The sequence below is a fragment of the Thalassophryne amazonica genome, chromosome 12 (genome assembly GCF_902500255.1).
Source record: "Thalassophryne amazonica chromosome 12, fThaAma1.1, whole genome shotgun sequence".
Taxonomy (NCBI): domain Eukaryota; kingdom Metazoa; phylum Chordata; class Actinopteri; order Batrachoidiformes; family Batrachoididae; genus Thalassophryne; species Thalassophryne amazonica.
This window is the reverse complement of record NC_047114.1, coordinates 73252789-73271684: the sequence shown is the minus strand read 5'-3', so window position 1 is coordinate 73271684 and position 18896 is coordinate 73252789. Positions and strand designations below refer to the sequence as shown.

Below are 18896 nucleotides of genomic sequence, written 5' to 3'. Positions count from 1 at the left end.
ATCTTGGTTCAGTTCCCAGTCACACTGTGTGTCTGTGTCCTTGGCCAAGCCAACTGCCCCTTCATTGTCTCAATCCACCAAGCTGTAAATGGGTACAGGCCTTCGTTGGGATTTTAGTCTTGATCCAGGATTATTGCAAACCCAGATACTCCGATTCCTCACTCAGCTTCTCAAGTGTTTCAGTCAAGATATCCATTGATTCCACAAAAATCACATCGTTTTCCATGAAGTTAAAAACCTTTTGCTTGACAACAAAACCATCTAAGCAACAACTCAATCCAACACCCAGTCCATGACAGTGCAGCAGCCAGAACACATCCCTGATGAACGCCAGTTTTCACTGGTATCTCTCAGTCTCTCTCTCTCAGCTCCATATAGCACTCACAGTATCTATAGACTCTTTATGATGTCCACTAAATTAAACTGAACTGAACACTTGTGACATGAAATGTCATGAAATGTGGAGAAAAAAAAACCTAAGTATGATAATAAAGCATTGTTACTTTGTTACGCTACATCGCAGCTTGCATACACACGGCTGTATATCTCTTTGTTCTGTACGAGGGATCTCAGCTTTTGTTGCATCTTTATCCAATGTGACACTTTGCTGAAATTGGTGCTTTTTAATCAAGATGAATAATAAAACTGGGTGGGAGTTTGCGGTGATTCATTAGCCATCTGGCATAAAGACAGCTAGACTTTATTATATTTTGTGTATGTCTTTGCATGCCAGATCATTCTATGTGTGTGTGTGTGTGTGTGTGTGTGTGTGTGTGTGTGTGTGTGTGTGTGTGTGTGTGTGTGTGTGTGTGTGTGTGTGTGTGTGTGTGTGTGTGTGTGTGTGTGTGTGCGTGTTGCACTGCACATTTGCACACAGTTTGTGAAGTTGCTGTCTTTGGCACGACCTCACAACATGGCATTACAACCTGCACACAAACATGACTGCTATTGCACATCTGTTTCCTCGAGCTTTTCAAGTCAGTAAAATTGCAAAATTCAAATTACATACACAAAAAGAGACGTCCAAAATGGTTTTTGCAATTAAGAGTGCAATTGCACCATCTCACTGACACCATGTGCATTCTTCCAAGAGCTTTAATGGAGGGTTTCATTGATCTCAGCTGTAATTTTGCTGTCATAATTGAACAGAAAAAAATGATCGCTTCCGTCCCAGGTGGGTTTTCTTCATCAAAAGACATACCCAGTCATTTACTCTTATTATGTAACCTCAGTTCCACACACGAGTATTAATGTGGTTATTAGAAGAATGGATTCTTGTTTTTTTTTATGTATATGCCACAGCGATTATGTTTTTGTTGTAGCTGCGTATTAACATGCACAGATCCTCACTGAACTGGCTATCAGGGAGCTGCTGATTGCTGTTAGTTTCTGTGCTTTTCTTCGTGTAGGTGGAGACGTGTGGGAGAGGCTGTTTTCTGTATATGTAATGAATTCATCCTCCTTGGAGCCAGTTTGATGCAGCAGTGCTTCACTTAAAGAGTCAAAAAGGAAGACTGTGAGATGGCAGAGTAGATTCATTGTTACAAAGAGTCAGATGTTGACACTCTGAAAGGACTTCGGTAACTAACTTCAAATGAGGCCTCTGTATATTCTGTAAAACAGTGATTACCAATCGGGGGCCATGGGCCCCTGAGAGGTACTAAAGATAGTGGAGGTGAGCCAAGAGAGGTCCTTAAAAGGAGAGGAGGATGTTGAGAAAACTGCTCACCATCCGTGACAACACCTCACACCCCCTGCATGCCGCACTGATGTCCTGTCAGAGCACCTTCAGCCAAAGACTTAGGCTGCCAAGGTGTTCCACAGAATGCCACAGGAGGTCTTTCCTACCTGTGGCAATCAGACTGTATAACTCCTCCCCCTTCTGCATGATGAATACATGACAATCAGAGTTTTTCAGGTAGTCAGAGCTATGTGCAATACTAGTGTCTTCAGTCCTTTTGCATAAACATGTTGTACTCACTGATCTCACTGTAAAAAAAAAAAAGGCAAAGTTTACTGTTTCGGCACTCTGGCAAAGCAATTTTCTTCAGGATTAATGAAGTTCTTCTTATTCTTAGTCTTAAAATTAAATCAATAAAAGCGTCTTTGATTTTCAGTGTTGCAATAAAATTGACTACCCTTTTTTTCAAGACATTTTTTGGAAAAATACCAATTTTTTTAAAGGAAAATGCTTTATTTGATAATGCCAATGAAAGCACATTGAAAGATGGGAAAACCAGGCCACATTGCATAAAGCAGTAGCTCAGTAATGTCACATCATGTCTTTCAATTCTACATTTATGCAAGACTTTTCAAAATGGATACTGCAAATCAACAGACGATCCACAGAGATTTCCATGAAAGAACAAGGGAAATGACTATTATAAAAGAGATTTAAAAATATTTATTTGTTTCGGTGGGCAGAAGCCAACAGAACAACCAGTTGTGTTACGTGCTTGGCCCCAACTGCAGGGATCGCTGCAGAGTCTGTTTTGAGTAGGACAAAAGCGGTAGTAACAAGTGCACAGCTTGGTGTGACTCAGTCTGAACAGTGCAAGTCTATTGTTGGAAAAAAATTGCACCATATTGAAGTGGTGAATGGAGGACTCCACCCTGACATGGGGATCGGAGCCCAAGAACTCCTGGGAAAACTGTAAGTAATTGTGACTTCATGGGTTATTTGCGAATCTTCTATGCTGGTTCTTGTGTTAAGCTTGTTAAAGATGTATGGATAAATGCGCCTGGTGTTAAAATACAGAAAAGCAACATTTGTCACTAAATTGTACATCACAGCATGACTTGAACCTCCTGTTGCATTTTGTGGGTGCTTGTGAGTTTTAAGCCATGCAGAAGTCACAAGGTTAGAAGGCCACACTATTTTTAGAGTATTTTTTGTCACTTACTGCTGTGGATGTATATAGCATATAAAAGTGTAGTAGTGTAGTCACCAACTCTGTATTTAAAAACACATCATATATTCAGGCCAATACGGTATGTGTTGAATTCTTATTTATCTTTAGAAACTGAACATGTTGCGCCCTGTGTTTGGTGACCATTCACATCACTACTATCTTGTCACTGGGGGGGAATCAAAGCTGATGGAACACTTCATCATTAGTGGGGGCTGGGGCAGGAAAAATTATGATTAAAAATTTTGGTGGGACTCAGAAGATCTTCAGATTTCACAGTGGGCCACAGCATTCTTAAGTTTGGGAATGACTGCTGTAAAAGTTTATATAAAGTCATGAATGCTACATGAGAATATTTGCACAGTGAGAATAAATCAAAAATCAAATCAATTTTATTTATATAGCGCCAAATCACAACAAACAGTTGCCCCAAAGCGCTTTATATTGTAAGGCAAAAGCCATACAATAATTACAGAAAAACCCCAATGGTCAAAACGACCCCCTATGAGCAAGCACTTGGTGACAGTGGGAAGGAAAAACTCCCTTTTAACAGGAAGAAACCTCCAGCAGAACCAGGCTCAGGGAGGGGCAGTCTTCTGCTGGGACTCGTTGGGGCTGAGGGGAGAGAATCAGGAAAAAGACATGCTGTGGAAGAGAGCAGAGAGTAATCACTAATGATTAAATGCAGAGTGGTGCATACAGAGCAAAAAGAGAAAGAAACACTCAGTGCATCCTGGGAACCCCCCAGCAGTCTAAGTCTATAGCAGCATAACTAAGGGATGGTTCAGGGTCACCTGATCCAGCCCTAACTATAAGCTTTAGCAAAAAGGAAAGTTTTAAGCCTAATCTTAAAAGTAGAGAGGGTGTCTGTCTCCCTGATCCGAATTGGGAGCTGGTTCCACAGGAGAGGAGCCTGAAAGCTGAAGGCTCTGCCTCCCATTCTACTCTTACAAACCCTAGGAACTACAGGTAAGCCTGCAGTCTGAGAGCGAAGCGCTCTATTGGGGTGATATGGTATGATGGGGTCCCTAAGATAAGATGGGACCTGAGTATTCAAAACCTTATAAGTAAGAAGAAGAATTTTAAATTCTATTCTAGAATTAACAGGAAGCCAATGAAGAGAGGCCAATATGGGTGAAATATGCTTTCTCCTTCTAGTCCCCATCAGTACTCTAGCTGCAGCATTTTGAATTAACTGAAGGCTTTTCAGGGAACTTTTAGGACAACCTGATAATAATGAATTACAATAGTCCAGCCTAGAGGAAATAAATGCATGAATTAGTTTTTCAGCATCACCCTGAGACAAGACCTTTCTAATTTTAGAGATATTGCGCAAATGCAAAAAAGCAGTCCTACATATTTACTTAATATGCACATTGAAGGACATATCCTGATCAAAAATGACTCCAAGATTTCTCACAGTATTACTAGAGGTCAGGGTAATGCCATCCAGAGTAAGGATCTGGTTAGACACTATGTTTCTAAGATTTGTGGGGCCAAGTACAATAACTTCAGTTTTATCTGAATTTAAAAGCAGGAAATTAGAGGTCATCCATGTCTTTCTGTCTGTAAGACATTCCTGCAGTTTAACTAATTGGTGTGTGTCCTCTGGCTTCATGGATAGATAAAGCTGGGTACCATCTGCGTAACATTGAAAATTTAAGCAATGCTTTCTAATAATACTGCCTAAGGGAAGCATGTATAAAGTGAATAAAATTGGTCCTAGCACAGAACCTTGTGGAACTCCATAATTAACCTTAGTCTGTGAAGAAGACTCCCCATTTACATGAACAAATTGTAATCTATTAGATAAATATGATTCAAACCACCGCAGCACAGTGACTTTAATACCTATGGCATGCTCTAATCTCTGTAATAAAATTTTATGGTCAACAGTATCAAAAGCAGCACTGAGGTCTAACAGGACAAGCACAGAGATGAGTCCACTGTCTGAGGCCATAAGAAGATCATTTGTAACCTTCACTAATGCTGTTTCTGTACTACACTCAAAAAAAATATAAACGCAACACTTTTGGTTTTGCTCCCATTTTGTATGAGATGAACTCAAAGATCTAAACTTTTTCCACATACACAATAAAATTTCCCTCAAATAGTGTTCACAAACCAGTCTAAATCTGTGATAGTGAGCACTTCTCCTTTGCTGAGATAATCCATCCCACCTCACAGGTGTGCCATATCAAGATGTTGATTAGACATCATGATTGCACAGGTGTGCCTTAGACTGCCCACAATAAAAGGCCACTCTGAAAGGTGCAGTTTTATCACACAGCACAATGCCACAGATGTCGCAAGATTTGAGGGAGCGTGCAATTGGCATGCTGACAGCAGGAATGTCAACCAGAGCTGTTGCTCGTGTATTGAATGTTCATTTCTCTACCATAAGCCGTCTCCAAAGGCGTTTCAGAGAATTTGGCAGTACATCCAACCAGGCTCACAACCACAGACCACGTGTAACCACACCAGCCCAGGACCTCCACATCCAGCATGTTCACCTCCAAGATTGTCTGAGACCAGCCACTCGGACAGCTGCTGAAACAATCGGTTTGCATAACCAAAGAATTTCTGCACAAACTGTCAGAAACCGTCTCAAGGAAGCTCATCTGCATGCTCGTCATCCTCATTGGGGTCTCAACGTGACTCCAGTTCGTCGTCGTAACCGACTTGAGTGGGCAAATGCTCATATTCGCTGGCGTTTGGCATGTTGGAGAGGTGTTCTCTTCACGGATGAATCCCGGTTCACACTGTCCAGGGCAGATGGCAGACAGCGTGTGTGGCATCGTGTGGGTGAGCGGTTTTCTGATGTCAATGTTGTGGATCGAGTGGCCCATGGTGGCGGTGGGGTTATGAGGGCAATGGTGATATTGTGTATGTGGAAAAAGTTTTAGATCTTTGAGTTCATCTCATACAAAATGGGAGCAAAACCAAAAGTGTTGCATTTATATTTTTGTTGCGTGTATGATGAATTCTAAAACCTGACTGAAACTCTTCAAATAGACCATTCCTCTGCAGATGAGCAGCCTGGTACGAATGGGGTCTAATAGACATGTTAATAGGTTTGGAGGAAGTAACTAATGAAAATAACTCAGACAGAACAATCGGAGAGAAAGAGTCTAACCAAATACCAGCATTACTGAAAGCAGCCAAAGATAACAATATGTCTTTGGGATGGTTATGAGTAATTTTTTCTCTAATAGTTAAAATTTTATTAGCAAAGAAAGTCATGAAGTCATTACTAGTTAAAGTTAAAGGAATACTCGGCTCAATGGAGCTCTGACTCTTTGTCAGCCTGGCTACAGTGCTGAAAAGAAACCTGGGGTTGTTCTTATTTTCTTCAATTAGTGATGAGTAGTAAGATGTCCTAGCTTTACGGAGGGCTTTTTTTTATAGAGCAACAGACTCTTTTTCCAGGCTAAGTGAAGATCTTCTAAATTAGTGAGACGCCATTTCCTCTCCAACTTACGGGTTATCTGCTTTAAGCTATGAGTTTGTGAGTTATACCACGGAGTCAGGCACTTCTGATTTAAAGCTCTCTTTTTCAGAGGAGCTACAGTATCCAAAGTTGTGCTCAGTGAGGAAAACTATTGACGAGATAATCTATCTCACTCACAGAGTTTAGGTAGCTACTCTGCACTGTGTTGGTATATGGCATTGGAGAACATAAAGAAGGAATCATATCCTTAAACCTATTTACAGTGCTTTCCGAAAGACTTAAGAATAATAAGTGCAAGAAGAATAAGTGCAGTAGATTTGTTTCATTTGGCTGCACATGCCAGAAGCAGCAGAAGTTTATGAATACCTTATAGAGAATGTTAGAACAGATTAAATCATTATAAGTAAGTCTTTCACCTATGGCAGGATGACTGTGAGGACATGGTGGGCATGTTTTCACTGCTCTCAAGTAAGAGGGACACATTTATGGAGACCGCATGTCTGGCACCACACTTTGAAAATACTGCATTTCTCAAAGTCTCGACTATCACTGTCATCTAACTGAACATTCAAGAGTCAAGACTTTCCCTCGTCAATTTTATAGCCTGCACCACCTGCTAAAGGGGCTGGAAGTTTTGGGATCACTCTGTGCCTGCCAGTACATTATATCAAAACCTTGAGGACAGATTTCCCAAAAATTTTTCAGGACACAGCCATTAGGTCTTTGAAGAGTTGAGTACATTTTGGTGGTGTTCCGGATGTTTATCTCTGCGAAATCACCCACATGGCTCTGTGCACGCCTGATCCTGTGAGATTTCAGATGTCAAGCAGAATAGTTGCTCGGCTGGTCATGTCTCCATGTCGAACTGGAGTTGTGTCAGGAAATTGTCCTGCATTTTAAACCATGACATGGTTTAAATGTATTAATTTCACCAAAATCCTTATTTTTTAATATCATTTCCAAGTGTAATCTAATTGATCTTGAAAGTACCATATTAGCCTGTTTTTTTGTTTGTTTGTTTGTTTTTTTGCAGGTCATTCTGGTTACAATTATGCCCCACTTTTTTGTGTGGAATTATCTGGATAAAGCAGCAAATAACACAGTTGAATTTGGGTCCAAGCAGTGAGTCTTGAGGTACTCCACTCAAGGGCGTAATTTAGAACTAGAAATTGGGGGGACAAAGTGCGAGGCCCGCAGAGCCAAAGCCCATAGGCCGGGGGTCTGGGGGCCGCTTTAGGCCCCCAGAAGCCTATGGTTTCTAGATAAGCTCAGATGCATTCTGAGCATCCAGAATAATAATTTTAATGTTTTGAGAAGACCATAAAGTGGACACCATTTGACTTATGAAATTTGAAACTGTGGATATAAGTACTTTATTCTGAGAATAGCCAGCATTGACTTTATTAACATCCTGGTGTAAATAAGGTATCACCACATGTGTAGAATTAAAAAAGAATGATAGGTTGTTTTCATTAAAAAAAACAACTGCAATGTGAGAAAATGTATTCATAAATATGAAAGAACAGTCTCTTAATAATTATTAACTATCGCATACTGTATTTTTTTTCTCAAGATTTGTTTTTGCGTAAGTTTGAAAAAACAACAGATCATAAGTTTAGGATAAATTACTTATCATGAATTTAATTATCGAAATGGCACTAATGACAACACTCATACTGAACATAATTTCGCTTGCATGGACTGATTTTGGAGATCAAGCAATAATTGCAGATGGGCTTTCTGAGGTCCCAGATAGCTTTTCTGATTTCCTTTTCTAACTTTCAGAATTTAGTAAATTAGCATATGGTCCATTGATACTTATGTGTAGACACTAGTCCCTAGAGGCAAGTATTTTTGGTTTCAAATCTGGGCAAATGCAGTCCCAGAAAATTCTGAATGTGACAAACAAGAAACAGGTGTTGTAAACAAGTCAACGCTGCTAAAAATACAAACTTGCAGAAACAAAGATACTATTCTGACATGGTTTTGCACATAAGACTGGCATAGCATGTTTCAAGTACACACATATATGTCAGAAGGTGTGTGTGGGGGGGGACATACCATATTCTGTCCCCCCTGGTTGAAAAGGTGGGGGGGACATGTCCCCCTATCCCCCACCAAATTGCACCCATGACTTCACTGCATGAGAAATGTATACTAGATACACTACCACTACCACTGATACTTCACCAACTTTCAAGAGGACTAATTTGATCAGAAATTACCCAAATAACACCCAAATAACACTTATGGCACTACTGTAATCCTGCTGCTCATAATGTAGATAATGTAGTCCTTCTGCTTCACAAATGTTTACTCTTTTCCAGGTAGGTACATGGCTGGTTGCTCGAACTCTTCCCTCAAAGTCAAGAGCACTACTTGGTTACACATTTTGTGCATTTTGCAGCAGCGATTTCACATATGCAGTTTCAGAAAGAGCCCTGATGTTAACGGCCGAAACACTGCAACTCAAATAGGAAACAAAAAAATGTACATTCTTTCTTTATGTACAGTCACTCAAGCATTCCTGCTGCACACGTTCTGACACAGTAACATGAAGAGTGAGCTTTTAACTCCCTGAACAACATTTTTAGATTTGTCCACATAAGTGCAAACACAGCTTCACTCATTCACTCGCTCAGCTTCTCTCCCTACCCACTGCTTTCAGTCAAGATTCTGCGTGGGCCCATACTTGAGTTACTGCCATGTGCTTTCTACCCCCTGCTCACATACATGTACTCCTCCACACCACCAAACAACAATTTTCTTTGTGTGAAGGAGAAAGAGCCGAACAATTCCATATAATAATTATGATTTTATTGGGGAATAATTCTCCAAAACAGTACCACCGATAAAGTATTATGTACATAGAAACTTTGCTTGGAGATTGATGATATTGTCAATACAGTCTAAACGAAAAGGTTCAGCTTTATTGGAGGTTTATTTGCCATATTTGTTATCGCACAGACGGAGGCATGGAAAACTACAGTATGCTGAAGGTTTTAAACTTCTTTTTATTGTTGATCTGCTCTTGCTATAAGAAAAATTCAAATCATCGCTGGTGTTCTTGAGTAAAAGGCTGCCTGTCAGAGGTTCCTGCTGGGTGAATGCTGCTTCTCAGGGTTTATGTGAAGGAGTGGGGACGTCGATGTGTGCGTGGGCAGATGTGGATCGAGATGCCTGGCAGGTGTTTGTGGCTTTGCTTTCTTATCTTTGTCTCTCTCTCTCTGTAGTCAGGCTGGGTTATATTGAATGGATATACTGTACACCACTCACCCATAGGAGGTCAAATTAACCTGCTTCCTATAAGAAGACTAATCCAGAACTGTGTGTGCATGTCCGTCATTCTCTAGCATATCTTTTAAAAAACATTTGTCAGGAACTTGTAGATAAAAGGTAGCCAGCCCTCATTCCAGATTTAGCTACAAGACATTAATGGATTTTTTTTGCACATTCTCTCTTTTAACCCAAATCTGTTTTTCCATTTTAGGTCATTGTGACTGATGATGGCTATACTTGTCTTTATTCACAAAAGAACCCTGACAGGCTATTGTCTTGCCTTTTTACTGTATCACAAACATCTCTGACTCACATGTACTTTGTATACACATGTGTGCCGCCCACCAGAATCTTGGCCACTGCCGGAGCTCACATGAACATCCCAGTGGACCTGCGGACGCTGAGGGCCGTGCGGGTCCTGAGACCCCTCAAACTTGTCTCCGGGATCCCAAGTGAGTCAGTTATTGATCTCTAATTTTGTACTGTAACAAGGATGAAACTATGAATACAGCAAGGAGTAGCATGTTTTCTTCAGAATGGGAATTTATTTAATATTGAAAACTCAGAATTTATGTGTATTAGTGAACATTAGAGCAGATAAATGCTCAGGTGCAATCTGGCATTATTTTCATATTGCTTTTATTTACCCACTGTTATCGTTTAGCAATATTTGAACAAAGTGCTTTTCCATCAAAATGAGGCCAAGATACGGTGCATCCAGAAAGTATTAACAGCACTTCATGTTTTCCATATTTTATTATGTTATTCCAAAAGGGATTAAAAACATTTTTTACTCAAACTTCTACCCACAATACCCCATAATGACAATATGAAACAAGTTTTTTGACATTTTGGCAAATTTATTAAAAATAAAAAACTAAGAAATCATAAGTAATTATAACCTTTGCCATGAAGCTCAAAATTGAGCTCAGGTGCATCCTGTTAGCACTGATCATAATTGAGATGTTTCTACAGCTTAATTGGAGTCCACCTGGGGTAGATTCAGCTGATTGGACATGATTTGGAGGCTGTTATAGCTGCCAAAGGTGCACCAACAAAGTACTGAGCAAAAGTGAATACTTATGTACAAAATTCAATATTCAATCAACTTTACTGATCCCTAAAAGGGCAATTCATATCACACCCAATTACCTCAGACAAAAAATACAGCAATTAATCCACAATTGTTACTAGTTGAACGTAATAATGGCACACATCAGAATTAATTTCAGAGACACAAGGGGAGGAGTAGTAGAAATCTTGGTAGGGGAGACATGCGTCATACGTGAGTGTGCAGATGAGTTTATATCAGTTACTGTCCGTGTGTGCATAATGTCTGGAGTTGCCTTGACAATAGGGTCAAAGACACATCCCACCACAGCAACCACCTGTTTGACCTACTACCCTTCCGGCTGACGGTATAGGTCAATCAAAACTAGGGCAAACAGACTCAGGGACAGCTTTTTCCCCAGAGCGATCACTGCACTGAACAATGACAAATCACTCTAATCCACGCCTTTCAAGTTTCTTGTGCAATATCTGTAAACCATGTGCAATTTCCCGTGCAATATGATTCTACAGTTGTATATAATTCTCGTGTTACATTTTACTTGGTCCACATTTTTTTTTTTTTTACCTTATGTTTATATTAGTTGTACATATACTCTGAATAATTTACCATTAAATTTCACTATCTTTTATATTGGCTAAAAATTACTCGCACCACGGAAAGCACCTTTTTGGAGTTCCTGTTGTGGCTGGCGTGCCTGGCTGGCTTTTGTGTGTCTTTTGTTTCTGTCTTTTGGTTTTCCTCCCAGGTGGTGCGCATTTGGGACTGAGTGGCTGTGTAGCTGAGTTTTTCAGGACCTCACCCTGATCACCTGAGGCTGATCACGTGCAGCTCGTCAGGACTCACAGCTGTGGTGCATCTACATGGATTGGAACATGGTAGCATTTAAGTCTGGAGTACACAGTGTGTATTTGCCAGAGACTCGACCTTGTGACCAGACGGTGAGATCGTCGTCTCGAGAGCCATCTCATCATCAGTGGATGCAGAGAACGTCCAGGTTTGATGCATGGTCTGTGAAAGAGGAGGGGGTGAGGTCTCACGCTCGTCAGCACACTTCCTGAGGTACGTTAGATTTTGTGACTAACATTTATACAGTCAGTAAATGTGGTGTCCCTCACACCTTATTATATTGAGCTGTATGTAGTCGTTTAATCAGCTTCCACTGCAGTGGAGTTTTGTGAACAGGGTGTTCTATGCCTGCAGGGTGGGAAGCTGATTAGTAATTAAGCCAGGAAGTGTTTGCTGTTTGTACACCTTTGAGCGGTCCCTCTGTGTGTAGAGTGTGGACTCACATGATGATTTCTTCTTTCACAGACTCGGTTTGTCGCGGCCACCTGGGGGGTGTCGGTGGGGTCCTTGGGTCCGAACTGGTTCTGGCTCCGGACCGTTTTGTGCTGCTGGGAGCGCACCGCAAATCCGCCACGCCAGACCGCGCACTTATTTGTTTGTATTTTTTCACATCACTGTTATGTTTATTAAACTCTGTTATCCTTTGTACCATGCTCTGCTCATTTTATACTGGGTCCTTCAAACGCTGGTCGGTTCTCCGGGCTGCGTCCGACACATAACAGTAGTCTCTGGCCAAACATCACGGACCCAGCGGTAGCAGAGACGGTAACGCGCCGGGAAGGTGGCAGCAGACGTTCAGAAGTTATCCGGATCAGTTGCGGGTGCTCTCCGCCCGGATGGTGCGCGTTGGAGAACCCATTACTGAATACTGATTTGAGCGCTCATGCAGCCGTGTTCCTGTGTGTGCCTTATCCGTGGGTCGTGGTGGAGTGTGACTGGCGACGGCTTCGCGTCACACTTCGACCGGATAAGAGGTTTAAACGGGAGCTGCAGGAGTGGGTCTGTAATGGGTGAACGCGCACGGCGGAGCTCTGTGGCACGGGTCGCGGTGCTTCCTGTGTTACAGTCGTAGCCCCGTTTCCCCGGGTAATGATAGCTACTGCGTCTGTTGTGTCAGCTCCGGTGTTATTTAGTTGAATCACATTTCTGGTTGTGTGTTGCACAGCAGCTGCGCACAGAAAAGCAGCTCGTTTGTTTTCTCTGTCACCAAAGGGGGTTTTTCATTTTTAGCACTCTGGCTCCCTCTGTTGGTGACTGAGTCACATTACCGTCAAGCTCTTAAGTTGGAACAGGTGTGTTCCATTTGTTTGAGCTTGACGGTATAAATCACTTATTTGTTTTGTGTTAGTTCATTTTGTGTGGGTGTTTTTTGAGTTGGTTTTTGTGTGGGATTTTTTTTTTTACACTATTAGTGTCTGGGGTCGTGTCCCTGCAGTCTGTTTGGAGCACAAAAGGACCCAAGCAACTTTATGTTAGTCTGTTAGTCTTTCTTTTTATTTCTTTTAGTTTCACCTCCCAGGGTTTGATGGGACGGTCCCCTGGGGGGTGATGGGGGGGGGGGGGGGGGGGGGGGTAATTGGGTTGTTTTTTCTTTTTTCTTTTTTTTTTTTTGTTATGCCCTCTCTTCTCCTCTGACTCCAGCCGGGTGAGCCGTAGAGTCGGCGTTGCTGGAGTGGTGCAGTTTGGTTATGCTGGGCGTTTCCCAGGTAACCTCTGCACCGGGGGGGGGGTGTTTTTGTTTGTTGATTCCCTGTTCCACCTCCGGCTTCAGCGCGCCTTTGAGCCGCCTGCCATCGGCGTGGCTGAGGTTTGGGGCAGTGGGATATACCCGCAGCTGGTGGCTGGTTTGGAAGTCGGAGGAGTGGCGCTGTTTTGTGCCGTCTGCCATGACCGCTGTTCCACTCCTCCCGGTTGGCTTCTGGGGTATAGTCACAGTTGGTGACGCTGGACGTGCTTCCAGTTTCCACTGCACCAAGGGGGTGGGGTTGGGGTTGTTTTGTTTGTATGTTTTTTTTTCTTTCCTTTTGTTTTTCCCCCCAGTTTCCGCCCTCAGGGTGTGACTGTGGTGTCCTCTGGGGGGGGGAGGGGGCTGTGGGTCCATCTAGCCATAGACGGCCGGGGCTGGGTCCGTTGGTCATGAGGGGAGGCGTCTCCTGGGGTTGATGGAATAGTCCTCTGGGATGCGCTGGGAGTCCCCGTGGGTGACGTTGGATCCCGGAGGGACCTCGGCTGTGGTTATTACTCCTGGAGCTGGCGGGGTGTCCTCTGGGGGGTGTTGGTCCCTACATGTCGTTGGGGGGGGGGGGGTGTTGGCATTTTTGTTTGCAAGCTTGGGTTTGGGTTTTTCTTTTCTCCCCTTCCCGGGGTTTGATGGAACGGTCCTCTGGGGAGGGGGGGGGGTGTTAGCATTTTTATTTGCAAGCTTAAGTTTGTGTTTTTCTTTTCTCCCCTTCCCGGGGTTTGATGGAGCGGTCCTCTGGGGAGGGGGGGGGGGGGTGGTGTTAGCGTTTTATTTGCAAGCTTAAGTTTGGGTTGTGTTTTTCTTTTCTCCTCCTCCCGGGGTTTGATGGGACGGTCCCCTGGGGAGGGGGGGGGGTGGTTTGGTTGTTTATGTTTGTCTTTTTTGTTTTATGACTAATCAGACTGAACATGGTTGGACAAAGGCTGACCGCACAGGTTTAAGAACTCCTGGCCACACTGACACTGACTGACAGAAACAAAGGCAAAGATGCAGCCAGAGGAGAAGACATCAACCATTCTGTTAAATGAAGATTCTGTTGGAAGACGAATGCAGATACGGTTTCCAGCCATGGTCCCTGGAGGGGGGTGTTTCTCCTGGGCCAGGTTTGTGTGGTCGCCGGGAGGCTTCCCGTGAGGGTGGGGTGCTGTTGTGGCTGGCGTGCCTGGCTGGCTTTTGTGTGTCTTTTGTTTCTGTCTTTTGGTTTTCCTCCCAGGTGGTGCGCATTTGGGACTGAGTGGCTGTGTAGCTGAGTTTTTCAGGACCTCACCCTGATCACCTGAGGCTGATCACGTGCAGCTCGTCAGGACTCACAGCTGTGGTGCATCTACATGGATTGGAACATGGTAGCATTTAAGTCTGGAGTACACAGTGTGTATTTGCCAGAGACTCGACCTTGTGACCAGACGGGTGAGATCGTCGTCTCGAGAGCCATCTCATCATCAGTGGATGCAGAGAACGTCCAGGTTTGATGCATGGTCTGTGAAAGAGGAGGGGGTGAGGTCTCACGCTCGTCAGCACACTTCCTGAGGTACGTTAGATTTTGTGACTAACATTTATACAGTCAGTAATGTGGTGTCCCTCACACCTTATTATATTGAGCTGTATGTAGTCGTTTAATCAGCTTCCACTGCAGTGGAGTTTTGTGAACAGGGTGTTCTATGCCTGCAGGGTGGGAAGCTGATTAGTAATTAAGCCAGGAAGTGTTTGCTGTTTGTACACCTTTGAGCGGTCCCTCTGTGTGTAGAGTGTGGACTCACATGATGATTTCTTCTTTCACAGACTCGGTTTGTCGCGGCCACCTAGGGGGTGTCGGCGGGGTCCTTGGGTCCGAACTGGTTCTGGCTCCGGACCGTTTTGTGCTGCTGGGAGCGCACCGCAAATCCGCCACGCCAGACCGCGCACTTATTTGTTTGTATTTTTTCACATCACTGTTATGTTTATTAAACTCTGTTATCCTTTGTACCATGCTCTGCTCATTTTATACTGGGTCCTTCAAACGCTGGTCGGTTCTCCGGGCTGCGTCCGACACATAACAGTAGTCTCTGGCCAAACATCACGGACCCAGCGGTAGCAGAGACGGTAACGCGCCGGGAAAGCGGCAGCAGACGTTCAGAAGTTATCCGGATCAGTTGCGGGTGCTCTCCGCCCGGATGGTGCGCGTTGGAGAACCCATTACTGAATACTGATTTGAGCGCTCATGCAGCCGTGTTCCTGTGTGTGCCTTATCCGTGGGTCGTGGTGGAGTGTGACTGGCGACGGCTTCGCGTCACACTTCGACCGGATAAGAGGTTTAAACGGGAGCTGCAGGAGTGGGTCTGTAAAGGGTGAACGCGCACGGCGGAGCTCTGTGGCACGGGTCGCAGTGCTTCCTGTGTTACAGTCATAGCCCCGTTTCCCCGGATAATGATAGCTACTGCGTCTGTTGTGTCAGCTCCGGTGTTATTTAGTTGAATCACATTTTTGGTTGTGTGTTGCACACAGCTGCGCACAGAAAAGCAGCTTGTTTGTTTTCTCTGTCACCAAAGGGGGTTTTTCATTTTTAGCACTCTGGCTCCCTCTGTTGGTGACTGAGTCACATTACCGTCAAGCTCTTAAGTTGGAACACGTGTGTTCCATTTGTTTGAGCTTGACGGTATAAATCACTTATTTGTTTTGTGTTAGTTAATTTTGTGTGGGTGTTTTTTTGAGTGGTTTTTGTGGGGATTTTTTTTTTTACACTATTAGTGTCTGGGGTCGTGTCCCTGCAGTCTGTTTGGAGCACAAAAAGGACCCAAGCAACTTTATGTTAGTCTGTTAGTCTTTCTTTTTATTTCTTTTAGTTTCACCTCCCAGGGTTTGATGGGACGGTCCCCTGGGGGGTGATGGGGGGGTAATTGGGTTGTTTTTTCTTTTTTCTTTTTTTTTTTTTTGTTATGCCCTCTCTTCTCCTCTGACTCCAGCCGGGTGAGCCGTAGAGTCGGCGTTGCTGGAGTGGTGCAGTTTGGTTATGCTGGGCGTTTCCCAGGTAACCTCTGCACTGGGGGGGGGGGGGTGTTTTTGTTTGTTGATTCCCTGTTCCACCTCCGGCTTCAACGCGCCTTTGAGCCGTCTGCCATCCGCATGGCTGAGGTTTGGGGCAGTGGGATATACCCGCAGCTGGTGGCTGGTTTGGAAGTCGGAGGAGTGGCGCTGTTTTGTGCCGTCTGCCATGGCCGCTGTTCCACTCCTCCCGGTTGGCTTCTGGGGTATAGTCACGGTTGGTGACGCTGGACGTGCTTCCAGTTTCCACTACGCCAAGGGGGTGGGGTTGGGGTTGTTTTGTTTGTATGTTTTTTTTCTTTCCTTTTGTTTTTCCCCCCAGTTTCCGCCCTCAGGGTGTGACTGTGGTGTCCTCTGGGGGGGAGGGGGCTGTGGGTCCATCTAGCCATAGACGGCCGGGGCTGGGTCCGTTGGTCATGAGGGGAGGCGTCTCCTGGGGTTGATGGAATGGTCCTCTGAGAGGCGCTGGGAGTCCCCGTGGGTGACGTTGGATCCCGGAGGGACCTCGGCTGTGGTTATTACTCCTGGAGCTGGCGGGGTGTCCTCTGGGGGGTGTTGGTCCCTACATGTCGTTGGAGGGGGGGGGGTGTTGGCATTTTTGTTTGCAAGCTTGGGTTTGGGTTTTTCTTTTCTCCCCTTCCCGGAGTTTGATGGAACGGTCCTCTGGGGAGGGGGGGGGTGTTAGCATTTTTATTTGCAAGCTTAAGTTTGTGTTTTTCTTTTCTCCCCTTCCCGGGGTTTGATGGAGCGGTCCTCTGGGGAGGGGGGGGGGGGGGGTGTTAGCGTTTTTATTTGCAAGCTTAAGTTTGGGTTGTGTTTTTCTTTTCTCCTCCTCCCGGGGTTTGATGGGACGGTCCCCTGGGGAGGGGGGGTGGTTTGGTTGTTTATGTTTGTCTTTTTTGTTTTAGGACTAATCAGACTGAACATGGTTGGACAAAGGCTGACCGCACAGGTTTAAGAACTCCTGGCCACACTGACACTGACTGACAGAAACAAAGGCAAAGATGCAGCCAGAGGAGAAGACATCAACCGTTCTGTTAAATGAAGATTCTGTTGGAAGACAAATGCAGATACGGTTTCCAGCCATGGTCCCTGGAGGGGGGTGTTTCTCCTGGGCCAGGTTTGTGTGGTCGCCGGGAGGCTTCCCGTGAGGGTGGGGTGCTGTTGTGGCTGGCGTGCCTGGCTGGCTTTTGTGTGTCTTTTGTTTCTGTCTTTTGGTTTTCCTCCCAGGTGGTGCGCATTTGGGACTGAGTGGCTGTGTAGCTGAGTTTATCAGGACCTCACCCTGATCACCTGAGGCTGATCACGTGCAGCTCGTCAGGACTCACAGCTGTGGTGCATCTACATGGATTGGAACATGGTAGCATTTAAGTCTGGAGTACACAGTGTGTATTTGCCAGAGACTCGACCTTGTGACCAGACGGGTGAGATCGTCGTCTCGAGAGCCATCTCATCATCAGTGGATGCAGAGAACGTCCAGGTTTGATGCATGGTCTGTGAAAGAGGAGGGGGTGAGGTCTCACGCTCGTCAGCACACTTCCTGAGGTACGTTAGATTTTGTGACTAACATTTATACAGTCAGTAAATGTGGTGTCCCTCACACCTTATTATATTGAGCTGTATGTAGTCGTTTAATCAGCTTCCACTGCAGTGGAGTTTTGTGAACAGGGTGTTCTATGCCTGCAGGGTGGGAAGCTGATTAGTAATTAAGCCAGGAAGTGTTTGCTGTTTGTACACCTTTGAGCGGTCCCTCTGTGTGTAGAGTGTGGACTCACATGATGATTTCTTCTTTCACAGACTCGGTTTGTCGCGGCCACCTGGGGGGTGTCGGCGGGGTCCTTGGGTCCGAACTGGTTCTGGCTCCGGACCGTTTTGTGCTGCTGGGAGCGCACCGCAAATCCGCCACGCCAGTTTATTAAACCCTGTTATCCTTTGTACCGTGCTCTGCTTATTTTATACTGGGTCCTTCAAACGCTGGTCGGTTCTCCGGGCTGCATCCGACACATAACAGTTCCACTCAAATCTCATTGTAATGCAAATTACAATGACAATAAAGGCAATTCTGATTCTGAGAAAGATAAGAGGGGGAACCGAATGGTTCACCAAGGCTGTAGAGATTCTTCTGGAGGAAAACAAACGAGGCGTTTTGACCTTCAGTGGCTGATAAGCCTGCCATGTTTAGGGTTAAGCAGAGAAACACAGAAATTCAATTTATGGCTCATCTGACTGACCAAATCCAATTTATGAGTATTCCAATGGTCAATGATATCTTTGCAAGGTGGACATTTGCTCCGAAATGTTTCCAACTTGCATCTGAGTTCAAGGGTTAATGCAGTCTGAGATTATACCGCTTTGCCCACCTCATTAATCATGACAGACAGATGAGGGGTCATGGTTCTGGTAACACCCATCTTGCCAATTCTCCAGTAGGTCAGGGCAGCACATAAGCCAATAAGCACCGGGCCTCCTACTATAAGTGGAGCCAAGCACGTGACGCGCCACTTCTACCAGGTGTCAAGAACATAGCCTGCAGTGTAGGTTCCATCTGAGCATGCAGGGTACCCCAGCCCTGATTTCCTT

At 44.6% G+C, this 18896-nt stretch overlaps 1 protein-coding gene across 3 annotated transcripts in view; it reads left to right on the top strand.

Moving 5' to 3' along the window:
• Positions 1 to 18896, top strand: part of LOC117522682 (voltage-dependent R-type calcium channel subunit alpha-1E-like) — a 199327-nt gene that overhangs the window by 85801 nt on the left and 94630 nt on the right. For all 3 annotated transcript variants that reach the window (XM_034184133.1, XM_034184132.1, XM_034184134.1), the window contains one exon: positions 9988 to 10091. In XM_034184133.1, the coding sequence (XP_034040024.1) occupies positions 9988 to 10091 (104 nt within the window). The remainder of the gene's footprint in view (positions 1 to 9987; positions 10092 to 18896) is intronic.